This window comes from Sminthopsis crassicaudata, chromosome 3 (assembly GCF_048593235.1).
Source record: "Sminthopsis crassicaudata isolate SCR6 chromosome 3, ASM4859323v1, whole genome shotgun sequence".
Taxonomy (NCBI): Eukaryota; Metazoa; Chordata; class Mammalia; order Dasyuromorphia; family Dasyuridae; genus Sminthopsis; species Sminthopsis crassicaudata.
Genome location: NC_133619.1, coordinates 327157226 through 327173977, shown reverse-complemented (window position 1 = coordinate 327173977; position 16752 = coordinate 327157226). Strand labels below are relative to the sequence as shown.

Below are 16752 nucleotides of genomic sequence, written 5' to 3'. Positions count from 1 at the left end.
AATATTTGCCACACACTATGATAAGAATAGGGGACTTTCAACCCGTAGGGCTATTACTGGGTCTGTATCCCAAGGAAATCATAAAGGACCGACATGTGCAAAAATGTTTGTAGCAGCTCTTTTTGTGGTAGGAAAGAATTGGAAAATGAGTGGATGCCCATCAATTGGGGAATGGTGAAACATATGGTATATGAAGATAATGGAATATTATTATATTAAAAAATGTTCATCATAAACTGATTCTAGAAAGGCCTGGAAAGATTTACAAGAATCGATGCTAGGTGAAACATTGTACACAATAACAGCAAGAATGTGCAGTGATCAACTATGAAAGACTTGGTTCTCAGCAGTTCAGTGATCCAAAGCAATTCCGATAGATTTTGGACAGAAAATAACATTTGATCCAGAAAAAGAACAAAGGAGACTGAATGTAGACCAGCACATGCTATGTTCACTTCTTTTTCTATTGTTTTTTTTTTTTTTTTTAAACTCTCCTATGGTTTTTCCCTTTTGCTCTTATTTTTCTCTCCCAACATGATTCATAAAGCAATGTGTATTAAAAATAAATAAACTTACTACAATTTAAAAAAAAGATAAAGAATAGAGGATACAAAGGAGCAAATTAAATAATTTGTGTCCTAGAGGAGCTAACATCCAAGAGAAGAAACAATCTAAGATTGTAAAGCTAGAGCTGGAGAAGATTTTTAAGGACATCTAATTTAACCTCCCATTATTTGTTGTTGTTATTTGTCCTTCATTCTCGAAGATAACCATGACAAGAGGGAGATGACGCCATGGCATACAAGTGAATTGGATTTAAGGGAAAGAGGGGCTATTCAAGATCACCTGCCTCACTTTCCCCTCCCGAGGCATCTGGACCCAGAAACAAGATAATAGATCAAGATGACTGAAGAGGGCCCTGGATGGAATGGGAAACCTTGATCTTTTTAAACTAAGGTTTTTTAGCAGTTCTCAGTTTAACTGAAGCCTGCACACATTCAGTGCTTAAGGCTAGATAGCAATTGAGGCAAACAATCTCCTCTTTCACCTAACTGAAAAAAAAAAAGGAAGGAGGGAGGGAAGGAAGGAAGGAAGGAAGGAAGGAAGGAAGGAAGGAAGGAAGGAAGGAAGGAAGGAAGGAAGGAAGGAAGGAAGGAAGGAAGGAAGGAAGGAAGGAAGGAAGGAAGGAAGGAAGGAAGAAAGGAAGGAAGGAAGGAAGGAAGGGAAGACCCCTCCCCCAAAACCCAACATAAATAATAAGGAATTCAACCAAAATTCAAACCTATTCTTTGAATCCAAATCCAAAGTCCTTTCCACTCCTGCATATATACACACATATGTGTATAGAGAAAATATACAAAAAGAATGCAATATAATTATGGAAGCTAAGGCACTAGCAACTACAAAGATCAGGAAAGATCTCATGTAGAAACAAAGATCCAATATACACAATATTCTTTTTTTAATTTTAATTAATTTATTTATTTTAATAAATTGTTTTTTTTTTTATGAATCATGCTGGGAGAGAAAAATCCAAACAAAAGGGAAAAACCAAGGGAGAAAAAAAACAAAAACAAAAAAAGAAGTGAACATAGCATATGTTGATTTGCATTCAGTCTCCATAGTTCTCTCTCTCTTTGGTTGGTGATGGTGTTTTCTATCCAAAATTTATTGGGATTGCTTTGGATCACTGAACCACTGAGAAGAACAAAGTGTCATAATTGATCATCTCACATTCTTACTGTTATTGTGTACAATGTATTCTTGGTTCTGCTTGTTTTGCCCAGCATCAGTTCATGTAAATCTTTCCAAGTCTTTCTAAAATCAGCTTGTTCATCATTTTTTACAGAACATTAATATTCCATTACCTTAATATTTCACAGCTTATTTAGCTATTTCCCAATTGATGGGCATCTATTCATTTTTTTGTTATCACAAAAAGAACAGCTACAAACATTTTTTTGCACATGTGGGTCCTTTTTCCTCTTATGTTTCCTTGGGATACAGACTAGTAATGGCACTACTGGGTCAAAGGGTATGCACAGTTTTATAGCCCTTTGAGCATAGTTCCAGATTGCTTTCCTGAACAGTTGGATCATTTCACAACTCCACCAACATGTATTAGTGTCCCAGTTTTCCCTCATCATCTCCAACATTTATCATTGTCTTTTCTTGTCATCTTAGACAATCTGAAAAATGTGAGGTGGTACCTCAGAATTATTTTAATTTGTATTCTCTAATCAATAGTGATTTAGAGCATTTTTTCATATGACTATAAATGACTCTAATTTTGTCATCTGAAAATTGTCTGTTTATAAACTCTGGCCATTTACCAATTGGGGAATGACTTGTATTCTTATAAATTTGACACAGTTCTTTATATAGTTTAGACCTTTATCAGAAATATTGTCTGTAAAGATTTTTTTCCCAGTTCTGTACTTCCCTTTTAATGTTACAGAAAATATTCATAACTTCTAGTAGCAAAAACCTGCAAATAAAGTAGGTACCCATCAACTAGGGAATGTCTCTTTTAAATTTTTTTTTTCAGCTCTGAATTCTGTCCCTCTCACTTCCCTTTTCTTCCACACTGAAAAAAGCAAGCACAATACTTATTACAAGCACACACACACACACACACACACACACACATACATATATATACACACCCCCCCACACGGAGTTAAGCAAAGGGCAGCTAGGTAATACAGTGGATAGAGTACCAGACCTCCATCAAGAAGACTTATCTTCCTGAGTTCAAATCCAGCTTCAGACTTTACTAGCTGGGTGACCTTAGCCATGTCACTTAACCCTGCTTCCCTGGAGAAGGAAATGGCTAACCACTCCAGTATCTTTGCCAAGAAAACCCCAAGTGGGGTCACAAAGAGTCAGATACAATTGAAATGATTCAATAATAACAACTATATATAAGCATGATGATAGATAAGAGAACACATTTGATAAGCTTTTTGAGTAGACTAAATTCCCTTATCTGATTAGTGACAGATAACTAACTATAAATCAGAAATGTAAAACCTATGAAGATACTTTAGTCTCCTTCTAAAATTAGAAATGAGAAATATACATTTGTCTCCTTCTAAAGTTAGAAATGAGAAAAGGTGGTTCCTTGTGCTTTTAACTTTTATTCATTGTTGGCATAATATTTGTTTAGTTACAGCCATTAAGTAGCTAGTATAAAGTAGATCCAGATCCCTTTTCCCAACATACACACACATATCACCGCCTGCCTTTATGTGCTAAATTGTTCTTTTCCCAAAAAAGAATCTGTGCATAATATTTATTTTATTAAAGAATTTTTTATTTCTTGCTATAAAATGCCATGAAATAATTCTTGGCTGAGGATATTGTCTACCTTGTCAAGAGCCATCAGAGTATCTAATATTGGTGCTCAATTTTTTTCTGTCTCAAGAGTAGATTTGATACATTGGACACAGGACAAAGGCTTATGATCTCCAAATAGCACAATGATATAAAGACAAAAGATATCAGTAATTAATTTTTTTAAAAATTTATTGAAAATATTTATAAATTCCTATTTCCAAGCCTGTAGCAATTTGTTTAGGGGCACAAGAGTCAAGGGTCATTAAGTACAAAGGTATACTGGAACTAGCTAAACCAGCTTTTGAGCTGATTGTTAAATTTCCAGTATGATTATTTATATCTTGGAAACTGACAAATGCTACAAGTCAGGACTTGATTTATTGTTGATTTTTAAACTTAAAGAAACAATGAAGAAATTGTTAATTATACAGATTAAATAATTAAAATTGTGTTGAGCATACTTTTTTTTTTTTTTGGTAGAGTCATTTGTTCAATATTTGCCAGCATACCCCTAATGGATCCAATAGATTGTTATATGGACAAAATAGCTAATATCCCTTGGCACCCTATCTCCAACATTTTTTAAAGACTCATCTCATTTCCAAAGTGATAATACTAGCATAGTATACATGGCAACAAAATTATCTGGATTCTTCAAGACTTTGTAGTTTCTATTTCCTAGACATATTTATTCACTTGTCCATGCAGCATCAGGATGATTGTAGGAGGTCTTAAGCACTAGGATCCTACATAAAACACAGGATTCCTCAAATCTGAGGACAGACTCATTTCCAATTCCTGGTCAAGAATAGAAATATAAGAAAGAAGGCCTTGATAACAACAAGGCCTTCATGTTCTCATATTGAAAGCTGATAATGGAAACTGCCAATCAATTGCTCAACAAGCATTTATCAAGTGCTTGTGTATCAGACTAGGTGTTATGCTCTAGTGATACACAGAAAGACAAAACAGTCTCTGCCCTCTGGGAGTCCATATTCTAGTGTGGGGATATGCAAACAACAATGTTTATGCAAGAAATATACGGAGTAGGTGGGAGGTAATCTTGGAGAAAAGATAAAGGTAGCATATGGGGAAAGGCCGATTTTTGGGAGATGGGATTTAAGCTGTGCTTTCAAAGAGGCCAGGGGAACTGATAGTGAGAATTCAATTCTCCTATACTTTGTCAGCCTAAGTTATATCTGCGTCAGTATTGGAGGCCTTAGCCATGTAGGCTTTAAAAGCATGTAGTCATGGATGAAGCCAGAATGGGACATTGCATATTGCAGAGAGAAGCAAATACAAAGTTCGGGAGGGAAAAAACAATGACATCTTCAGAGAAGAAGAGAACAGGGAAAACTCCACAGAGAAAGTGACATGTGAACTGAATTTCTACAGAAGATAAGTATGAAGAATCATGGATGTCTAGGAAGTAAACAGTTTATATGAATATACAGACTAGAAAGAATGCCAATTTAGAGAAAATTAAGTAGGGGAATAGGATGAAAAAAGTCTGGAAAAGTAAGTTGCAGCCAGATGATGAGGGCCTTAAATGTTGGAATCTGCCTTTTACTCTAGTCAATAAATAGATAGCTCCAGAAGGATTTTTATCAGCAAGTGACCTGCTCAGAAGTTATGTACGCCCTGAGATAATCTTTTGGCAAATGGATGAAGTATTACTAGAAAAGTGATTAATGTGAACAGAGAGACACATCTGATGAGCAATTGGTGAAGCAGAACTAAAGATCTGATGAACTATTTGAGCTGAATATGTAGATCTGAATTCATCTGAGTAGAGATGATAATTAAATGCATGTGAGATGAGATCATCAAGGGAGATGGTATAGAGAAAGAAGTGGTCCTAGAACATTCTTGGAAGAAAACTTTGTTTGCAGGATGGGAGATGGATGATGACCAGCAAAAAAGAAAACTTTGCAAATTGGGAGATGGATGATTACCAGCAAAAAAGACTCAGGTATGGCCTTATGGCTAGAAAGAAAATCAGGAGAGAACAGCTTCTTTCATGAAGCTGAGGGAGGAGAGAAGAACCAGGAAAATAACTGGTCAAGGAGTAAAACTATGGAGGTCAAAAAGAGTGAGAACTGAGAAAAGGACATTAGTTTTAGCAGTGAAGAGATCATTGATAACTGATAAAGTGGTTTCAGTAGTGAGAAGAGATGAGAAATGAAGGGGTGGTAAAGAAGAGGTAACAAGTGTAGCCAATTTTTTCCTGGAGTTTGGCAAAGATTGGACAGACTCAAGATGACAGCTTAAAGTAAAGTTAGCATAAAGTGAATTTTTGTTTCTTTGTTATTAAGAATGAAAAATGTTTAATAGTTGACAAGGATTTTAGACAATGGAAGTAGGAAGACAAAAATAGAATAGTTTATTCTATCCAGGCTGTGTATTACTCATACAACACTGTATCTACAAAATAATTACTAAGTGATCTAAAGAGATGTACAGTACTAAATGGAGCTGAGGGGATGAGGAAAGGCTTCACACAGAAGGTGGCACTTGAAATGAGCTTTGAGGCAAGGAGAGAGGGCATTCCAGGAATGACTGACAGTCACTAGAAACATACAAAAGTAAGAAACAGGATGATCTATATGAGAAACAGCAAGAAGGGCAAATTGGCAAAATTGTAGAGTACAAAAAGTGGGAGTAAGGCATGTTAAGATGGAGCTAAGATTGTAATAGAAGGTTATATTTTATCCTAAGAAGTAAGAGGGACCCATTGGAATCTATTAAGTGAAGAGAGTGATACAATCAAATTTGGGCTTTAGGAAAATCCCATTTGTAGCTTTGTTAAGAGGATGCAGACTATGAAAGACTTGATCCACCAAAACCAAATAGAAAGTTACTATAATAATTCCAAATCCTAATCCAGGTCTCCCCTTTGCTGTTTTTAATCTCTTTGATTTTGGATAAGTCACTCATTTCAGTTACCTTGATTATAAAATTGAAATAGTAATATAGGTGCTATATTCTTGAGAGTTTTGTTGTGATTATATTGTTTTCTAACTATATATGGTTACTTTTATATACAAAATTATAGTTAAAGTTTAGTGTGTTGTATGTATGTAAGAGAGAAGAAAGTGTGAGTATGTATGTGAGACAGAGAGACAACAGAGAGACAGAGATAGTCCAAGACAAACACATACAAATAGATTGAGAAAAACAGAGACAGAAAGAGACAAGAGTGTACGAGTATGTACATACATTTGAGAGAAGAGAGTGTGTGAGTATATGTATATGTGGAGACACAGAGAGAGAGAAAGAGCAAGAGAGAGAAAGAGAGAGGGAGGGAGAGAGAGCACTATTTAATTCAAACCCCTTGTTAAGTGAGAAAGAAACAAAAACAGAGACAGAAAGAAGGGAAGAGAAACAGAAAAAGGAAAGAGACAGAGAGAAAGGAGATAGGAGAGGGACAGAGTGAGGGAGAAAGAGGCAGATAGAGACAGATAGTCAGTCCAGAGTCTTGGAGAGAACAGAGCTGATAATGGGCTGGATCTGGGTAGTGACAGAATGATTAAAAAGGAAGGGATGATTCTAAGAGAGAAGGTAGCAAATAGTAGTCAATGTAATACAATGGAAAGAGTTCTAGATCTGGAGTCAGAGGAACTGGGTTAAAATTGGGCCATGTCATTTTGTGCATATGTGATCTTAGGCCAGTCACTTCACTTCTCTGGGTCTCAGTTTCATAATCTATAAAATAAGAGGGTTGATCTTTCTAGCTCTAGAGCTTTGATCCTAGCATCCTAAGCAGATTGGATCAGGTTTCATGTCAAGCCAAGAGTCTGGTGTAGATGACCTCCATGTTCTCTTCCAGTGTTAGTCTGTGAATCTAAGTAAAGTTGACTTTTAACAAATGAGTCAGCCACCATAGGGGAAGTTGGTGTTTCTAGAACGAGAAAGTGCCATCTTTACTGTCACTCATGTGATTTTCAGGCTTAAAAAAAATCAGGCTGACTAGGGGGAAAAGAATCTCAAGGGACATCCCAGAATTAATACCACATTAATATAATATTGAGAGCCAAAGTCATTGCTTGATAAAACTCAACAAGAGATACTCGATTCCTCTCATTTTGGTTAAAATATTACTAGCTTCCCTTCTCTGAAAAGGTGAGGAACTATTTATCACAGGTGGCTGGCTGGTGTGTTGATTTTGTTAAACTATTTTTTCTTCTTTTCTTTTTAATCTTTATAAAAAAAGATAGCTTGGGAGAGGGAGCAGGGAGAAGGATGGGATGTGTTTGGAAATGAATTTGATGTGTAAACAAAAGATATCAAGAAGAATAAGATTTTTTTTTAAAAAATCTTACCTGAACCATTAGAGAATAACAGTATCCCCAGGAAACAGAGGCATCTTCTGAGACTGTTGGTCATGGTGAAGTGGGTCTCCTTTGGCATAGGAATGAATTGAACTCCTTCTTAGTGCAAAAGGCTAACAAACCAACCCCTGACAGGCACGAATATTTGCTTTTACTATCCTAATCATTAACTGGCCTTATGACCCCCCCAAAAGAAAAATGTGGCAATCGACTCAGTCCATGTTTGCTCAATGACCAAAGTTTCCCTATTGGAAATAAATGTGCTGGGTACTTTCTGTTGTTTTATTATTTGTTTATTTGTTTTTTTTTTTTAAACCAAAGGATATTTAGACAAATTTTCCTTCCTCTTTGAATCAAATATTTTCAGGAAACAGTTTCCTGTACCTCTCCCACTTCCCATTACAATGTGTCTATAACAATAGAGTTACAACAAAGATGCCTTCAACTTGGAAACGTTTGTAGTAGGTAAAATCTTGCCTTTATGGCCTTTTTATCCCCCCTCCTATGGAATCATCTAGCCCAGTTAAGTCCAAACCTTAACTTGGGATTTGTGAACATTATGTTTTTATTTCTTCAAATTTATTATTTTGAGAGCTATATTTCAATATAATAGATTTCCTTTGTGATCCCACATATTTTATTTTATGCATTTAAAAAAATTTTTCTAGAGTGGATTATAGACTTGAATAGAATGCCAGAGGTGTCCATGACATAAAAAAAGAGGGTAAGAACTCCCCATCTATAACTCCCCATCTATAACTATATAGAACTCCCTCATTTTATAAAGGAAGAAATTGAAACTCAGCAAGGGAAATATTTGCTCTTGGAACTTGCCTAAGGAATTACAGCTGCTGAGGAGCAGTACTGGACAGTGATCCTGGTGTTTCCTGCACTCCCCACTGAAACAACTGGCAAAGAGTTGACCAGAAGACTTATTAAATCAGGCTATTGTGAAAAATTGTAAATTGGTGTCTCTGATTGGTGGCAAAATCTCTTTGGCCAAAGGGCAAGTCACACATCTTGAATGAGTATTGACATTGTGATTACCTTATCACATAGAGCATGGCTCTGGATTCATTACAGCTACTCTAGCCTTTCTATATTCATTCCTTCCCGCATAGTGAACCTCAGTCAGAGCAGGATGATGGCAAATGGAGTGACACTGAAGGGGAGCTATCCATCTGCAGGATGCAGAGGACTGATTGTGGTTAAAGCTTTTAACTAGAACTTTTCACCATCAATAGGCAACACATTTGGTTTGTTTGCTGGGCTTTTTGAGCCATCCACATTCTCTTGGCTAGTGACCCCATTACTAACAAATGGACTAGGGCTGCAGTTTATATCCACAGAGCGATTTTAAGCTTAGTCTAAATTTCAGTTGGTACAAAGACATAGGAACATAAATGAAAAAGACCAGTTCAGCTCAAGATTCAGTTGTATAAGTACAGAAGTCAAGAAATAGCTTAACAACAGTTGATTTGAAAAATGTTTTACAGTTCAATGTGAATAATAATGTTCCTCATAATCATTCATATTTATATGGCACTCTAGAGTTTACAATGTTCTTTCCTCACAAGAATTTGATGAAGCAAATAATGCAAGTATCTTTTAGATTTTAGAGATGTCTATCAAAGATACAAAGATATCAAGTACTCTGCATGATGTTTAAAGACAAAAAAGGCAATACAGTTGTAGAATCATAGACCTAGAAGAGATTTCAGAGGTCATCTAGTCCAATCCTCCTATTTACAGATGAGAAAACTGAGACCAAAGAGGGTTAAGTGGTTTGCCCAAAGTCACATGTAGTAAGTATTATGGGCAATAGATGGCCAGATTTGAACCTAGTTCCTCTGACTCCAGATCCATGGCTCTTTCCATTGCACCACACTGTCTACCACTTGACATCTCATCTCTTAGATTCATCCCTCTGAACTCAGAACCTCTACTTCTAGGGTCATCATTCTATCCAATATATCACAATGTCTTCAGTGCTACATGTGGATTATTGTGTTTGTTCTGGGGTCAAGATTCTAAAAGGATTGTTTACAGATTACAGCTTATCCAGGACAGAACACCCAATATAGTGAAGGGTAGAGAGATCAGAACCTATAAAAGGTATTGGAGATAGTTAATCCAGAGAAGAAAAGATTCAAGGGGAAATAGGATAATTGTTTTCAAAGATTTTGAAGATGTCTGGACTTCTATTTTTTACTAGCAAGCTTCCCATACTGGAGAAACCTCTGTCCTGAAGCCCCATTCTCTCCTGAATGGTGATTCCATCTCTCAGATATCTATTCAGGGAAGGTTCCTAGTTAAATTTCATTTCATTAACACTTCAACTCACTTTCTCAATTTCTGCTTCTCTTCTATATCCTCTCCACTCACTTGTCCTAGTTTTGGTAACTTCTCCCACTTTGCAGCTTTCTTTAATGTGGGGGTTCCCTATAAAATGTAAACTCTTTGAGGAGAGAGTCTATCATATTTACTTGTATTTATATCCCCAGCTTTTAGTACAGTGCCTGATGTAAGTGCTTAATAAATGCTCTATTCATCCATCATCTATCTGTCATCTGTTTATCAATCTATCTATATCCACAGGAGAAAATTGGGAATCATGGGGGAAATTACAGTGAAGGAGATTTTGTATGAATATAAGGAAGATTAAAAAAAATACCCAATTATTAGAACTATTCCAAGCAGATCATTTTTCAGTAATGTTATAGAGAATCTTCCAGCTTTGGGTGGGAATTTGTTATAGATGACTTCTAAGGTCTTGTCCTATCTACAACTTTATGCATTTACATTTTGCAGTCAGTGAGTTAAAGAGTATGGGGGGTTGAGGATTTGTGCCTGCAACTAATCTTTGAAAAGATAGTTTAGTATAGTAGAAAGGATGTTGAGATCCAAGAAAGCTTGGTGCAGTCCTCTTCCTACTATGTGGTTGTGGTCATTTCATCTCTATGGGCCTTCATTAAAATAAGCAAGAGGCACTATGTAATCTCTAAAGCGTCTATCAGCACTGACATTCTATGATCTTGTGTTTATTCCCAGTGATTTCCTCCCTCCCTCAACCCCATTGCATAGATTTTTAAACAGATGATTTTGCCTGAGCTCTGCTTGGGTGGAATTTGGTAAGGGGAGGAGCTCTGTAGAAGAAGGGAAAGGGGAAAAGCTGTTCATTCCGAGTTGATGTCTTTAGAGAAGAAATCCCCCTGCAATCCCAGATACTGCCAGCTAAAATTTACCTAAGACAAAGGCAGGAATCAGCCTCAGAGCAGGCTGTTTGGGGATTGCCCTGACCTGCATTTTATTAGATAGCGATAATAATTTAAAAAAAAAAAAAAAAAAAAAAAAAAAAGGAGAGAACAGAACCTAAAATCTTCAACAGATAGTGAAAAGAAGGATACATCACAGACAATACAGGCTGCTTATTGACTGAGGTCCCCAGGCTCCCTGTCCTTCAGGTCCCTCAATCCCGGTCTATTTCATAGCATTTGAGATCCTTGGAAAAGCTCTAACTTATTTGCAAGTTATAAAATACTTTTCTTCCACACCTAATTTCTCCTTTACTCCTTACTTCAGCCCAGGAATTAAATAAGGCATAACATTGTCATCTTCATCTTACAGATAAGAAAACCATCAGCCATAAATTAAATGCCTTACTCTAAAACACACAGTGGTGCCTTCAGCCCATGCATCCAACTTGAAAAACAATGTTTTCTGCTATACTATGTTCTTCTCCTGTTTAAAAATGTCCCTCTCCTCCCTCCCACTGATGCCTAAAATTCTACCAAGAGGCTTATTATTTTGATTAAGTAGTCAATCTTGACCTTTTATGTATAATGAACCCCTTTGGCAATCTGATGAAGTCTAAAGATTCCTTCCGAGTGTAGGGTTTATACACACACACACACACACACACACACACACACACACATTTAAATGTTCATGAACCTCAGATTAAAGCATTGCACAAAAAAGATGGGGAGAGAAGGGGGGATAAGCAAGTCTCATTTTTTAACCACCCTGTGCAAAGTAATTGGTCAGATCCTTAAGTGACAAAGGAAGCAAATTTTAATTAGGGGAAAGGTGAGTGAGTTCTAGAGAGGAAAAGGAGCAACAGTTAGAGGTTGAAGAGAGAGGGGGGGATCTTGATTTTAGAGAGATGACTGCATGAAGGCACTTATGAAATTGAGTAGAGGAGAAGAAAGGTTCCCATGATAGAAAAAGGATGCTGAAAGGAGAGTTGAGAATAAGTTTTGACTACTTTGTTGTTTTGTCTAAGTTCTACCTCCTTTCCCCAGACTATTTTAACTGTAATTTCCATGAAAGGACACTCCCAAGCTTCTAGACACATTTCCAGTGGAGGTATATGATGGGATGGAGGGAGAGTCTCCCCTTTCCCCACTTTAGAACAAGCACAGATATCTTCTGACAGCTTCTTATTGATCATGGTAACTCAACTGGGAGCTATGCCAGAACTCCATGACTATGTGGAGGAAAAGGACAATCCCCACTTCTGAGGTCAGTCATTACTGCTGCCCTTCAAATGCCAAGATGACTCAGTGAGCACCATACTCTATCAGTCCTGACCTGAGAATGCACTGCCTCCTGGGGAAATGTGTCTAAAATGAGTACACCTCTCATTCGCCTCTTCTTTCCTTTGGGCCTTGTGTGATCACCAAAGACAACTGGCATCTTTCCTCCTATCTGAGCACCCTGATAGTGAGATAGCAGCTATTGAGGCCATGGCTTCAGCAGCACTAGCAGCAGCAGAGGGTTTGGCAAAGCATCTGGGAAGAAAAGGGTAATTCGTGGAGTCAATTACAGACTTGGACTTATGAAGGAAGATGCTATCCATCTTCAGAGAAACAGTAGAAGAAGAAATAAGCATAGTATTGTCATATATATGCATATGAATATATATTATATACATGATTATAGATATCTATGTATATGTATGTGTATATGTGGGGTGTATATATATTTGTATATGGTATCTTTAGAGAAGAAATCCCCCTGCTCTCCCAGATACAGGCAACTGAAATTTACCTAAGACAAAAGCAGGGACTAGCCTCAAAACAGGCTGTTTGGAGATTGCCCTGGCCTGCATTTTATTAGACAGCAACAATAATAATAATAATAATTACTCTTATCATTATTATTATAAAAGGAAAGAGTAGAATCTAGAATATGTATGTATATGTATATTTATGTGTTTATATAATAAATATATTTGTGCTTAATTGTAGCCTTCTGGAGGGGACATGAAGAAAAAGGGAAATATAGCAAAAAGTACATGGCAGGAAAAAAACCTATGAGGAAGCAAAGAAAAGATGGGCAACTTTGAATAAAATGTGTAGTATTTATTATATAGGCTTTTTCGAAAGGGAAATTTGTTTTATATTTTGAATCCTCTTATTTTCTGCTGTGCATATAATGATTTTTTTCTTATTTTGTATTTAAGTTTAAAAAATAAATTTTAAAAAAAGAATCAATTCACTGGAAGGGAAAGAACCCACTTAAGGATGATTAGACTTTCTTCAGTGGAAACGAAATGTCAAATAGCTAATGAGCAATTCTATTTCAAATATCCCAATGCGCCTTGGAAACTAGACTTTCAAATGACTATAATTATTCTATAATTATCTACTGTTTAGCATTTACCTTTCTATATAGGAATAATACTGTCTGTTCTATTTCTGAGTCAGGTGTAGAATTCTGGGCACCAGTATTTATGTCCGGCCTGCCACCCTCCAGTTGGGGAGAACTCTTTGCCCTATAGCCAAAAATAGAATAGTTCTCCACAAATCTGTTCTTCACTAAGAGCCAAGATCCTCTATTGATTAGGCAGGCTATTGTTGTTTGTCCTTTGTTCTTGTAGAGGACTATGACATCAGGAAGATGATGCCATAACATGCAAGTGATATGGATTTACGTGAGGGAGAATTATGCAGAATCACAAGCATCACTCTCTCCTCTGAAACCACCTGGGTTCAGAGGCAAGAATAGAGCAGGATGACTGGAGATGGCCCTTGAGAAGTCAGGCAATCTTAGAGCAATGAACCCAGAACAAAATGACCTGAAAGGCAGACAAATGACACAGATAATTGAGAAACAATGGGGACAACTAGCACCTGCACTATACCACATGCACACTCATACACGAGCTATAGAAATATATGATGGAATAAGCTAGTTCTCTCCTGTTTCACAACTGATCACAGTAGTTCACTGGCTCGATGGCTCTTTTGGGATTAGTGCATCTTTTTATTGCAATGAGCACTGACTTAATTCATTTAGCAACATGTGCCAAACTATCAGAATTTTGGGATGTCAATCACTAGAAACAAAAAATATTTAAGTAATGAGACATTTTCTCCCCCATCCTCCACACCCATAGAACATGCTCAAGTTGTCATTGCTAGTCTCAGTCACTGCATGGATGCTTGAGCATCTTATTCTACCAACGTGGCTTTCTAGTACTGAAAGGACTTCATATTTTATTGTGATGTGTTTCAACACATTGAGTAATACCTTGATTGTCCCTGTACCTCATGATAGCAGGGATAGGCAATGGCAGGGGCTGCATTTGATTGTGACAGGGACCATCTTTTACCTTTTTTGGTATCCCTAGAACTTAGTGCAATATTTAGCACAAATAAGTACTTAATAAATTTTAGATGGGAAAAAATAAATTTTAGTTGACTGAATGACTAGCTATATTGATTAAAAAATCAGATAGCTTCAAGTTCAGCCTTTTGTCTACAAGTCACTTGTATAGCAAGGAGAGAGTACATTGTTTTGTCTTTCTTGTGCAAGGGTATAGAGTATGGGAAGGGAAAAGTGTGTGAACCCCTCCTAATCTTTTCTGATTTATGTTTTCTTTATGGAATGGTTTAGCACTATTCTCATTTTGTTGAGACTTGGAAGTGATCTTTTGAGTCTGAGAGGTCCAAGGATCCTGCATCCATCTACAAGAGTGGTTGATTGCAGTAGCAGTAAGAATAGACTGGCGGTAGGGAAACCTTCCGTATCAGAGAAGATTATCAACAAGAGAATCAATCCAAGCTTCACCAATTTACCAAAAAATGGACAAGGAATGGTATGGAAAGTGCAGTGCCAGGAGGAAATATAAAATGTTTAATTAGCAGTAGTATAAACCACATGATGTACTAATGGGATTTAACTGACATCCTCCCAGCAGATTGTACCAGTATTTATAGTTGTTTCAAAATCAATCCTGTTCTTCCTCGGCATTTTTATATATCACTAACAAAATGCAACAGCAAGAGATACAAAGAGAAATTCCATTCCAAACAAATGTTGAGAGTATAAAATATTTGGGAATCCATCTACCAAAGAAAAGTCAGGAATTATATGAGAAAAATTACAAAACACTTGCCACAAAAATAAAATCAGATTTAAATAATTGGAAAGACATTCAGTGCTCTTGGATAGGCCGAGCGAATATAATAAAGATGACAATACTCCCCAAACTAATCTATTTATTTAGTGCTATACCAATCAGACTCCCAAGAAACTATTTTAATGACCTAGAAAAAATAACAACAAAATTCATATGGAAGAATAAAAGGTCAAGAATTGCAAGGGAACTAATGAAAAAAAACTCAGAGGAAGGTGGTCTAAGTGTACCTGATCTAAAGCTATATTATATAGCAGCAGTCACCAAAACCATTTGGTATTGGCTACGAAATAGACCGGTAGATCAGTGGAACAGATTAGATACAAAGGACAAAAAAGGGTACATCTATAGCAATCTAATCTTTGACAAACCCAAAGATTCCAACATTAGGGATAAAAATTCATTATTCGGAAAAAACTGTTGGGAAAACTGGAAATTAGTATGGCAGAAATTAGATATGGATCCACACTTAACACCATATACCAAGATAAGATCAAAATGGGTCCATGATTTAGGCATAAAGAGGGAGATAATAAATAGATTAGAGGAACAGAGGATAATCTACCTCTCAGACTTGTGGAGGAGGAAGGAATTTATGACCAGAGGAGAACTAGAGATCATTATTGATCACAAAATAGAAGATTTTGATTACATCAAACTAAAAAGTTTCTGTACAAATAATACTAATGCAAACAAGATTAGAAGGGAAGTAACAAATTGGGAAAATATTTTTAAAAACAAAGGTTCTGACAAAGGTCTCATTTCCAAAATATATAGAGAACTGACCATAATTTACAAGAAACCGAACCATTCTCCAATTGATAAATGGTCAAAGGATATGAACAGACAATTCTCAGAGGAAGAAATTGAAACTATGTCCACTCACATGAAAGAGTGTTCCAAATCACTACTGATCAGAGAAATGCAAATTAAGACCACTCTGAGATACCACTACACACCTGTCAGATTGGCTAAGATGACAGGAACAAATAATGACAAATGTTGGAGGGGATGTGGGGAAATTGGGACACTAATACATTGCTGGTGGAGTTGTGAAAGAATCCAACCATTCTGGAGAGCAATCTGGAATTATGCCCAAAAAGTTATCAAACTGTGCATACCCTTTGACCCAGCAGTGCTACTACTGGGCTTATATCCCAAAGAAATACTAAAGAGCGGAAAGAGACATATATGTGCCAAAATGTTTGTGGCAGCTCTTTTTGTTGTAGCTAGAAACTGGAAGATGAATGGATGTCCATCAGTTGGAGAATGGTTGGGTAAATTGTGGTATATGAAGGTTATGGAATATTATTGCTCGGTAAGAAATGACCAGCAGGAGGAATATAGAGAGGCCTGGAGAGACTTAAATCAACTGATGCTGAGTGAAATGAGCAGAACCAGAAGATCACTGTACACTTCAACAACAATACTGTATGGGGATGTATTCTGATGGAAGTGGAAATCTTCAACATAAAGAAGATCCAACTCACTTCCAGTTGATCAATGATGGACAGGGGTAGCTGCACCCAGAGAAGAAACACTGGGAGGGGAATGAAAATTGTTAGCACTAATATCTGTCTGCCCAGGTTGCATGTACCTTCGGATTCTAATGTTTATTGTGCAACAAGAAAATGATATTCGCACACATGTATTGTA

The 16752-nt window shown here is 36.7% G+C and overlaps 1 protein-coding gene across 1 annotated transcript in view; it reads right to left on the bottom strand.

Annotated features, from left to right (window-relative positions):
* Positions 1–7946, bottom strand: part of PLA1A (phospholipase A1 member A) — a 61461-nt gene extending 53515 nt beyond the window's left edge. The window contains exon 1 of the mRNA XM_074301318.1: positions 7662–7946. Coding sequence (XP_074157419.1) covers positions 7662–7749 — 88 coding nt within the window. The 5' untranslated portion in view covers positions 7750–7946. The remainder of the gene's footprint in view (positions 1–7661) is intronic.
* Positions 7947–16752: the final 8806 nt, after the last annotated feature.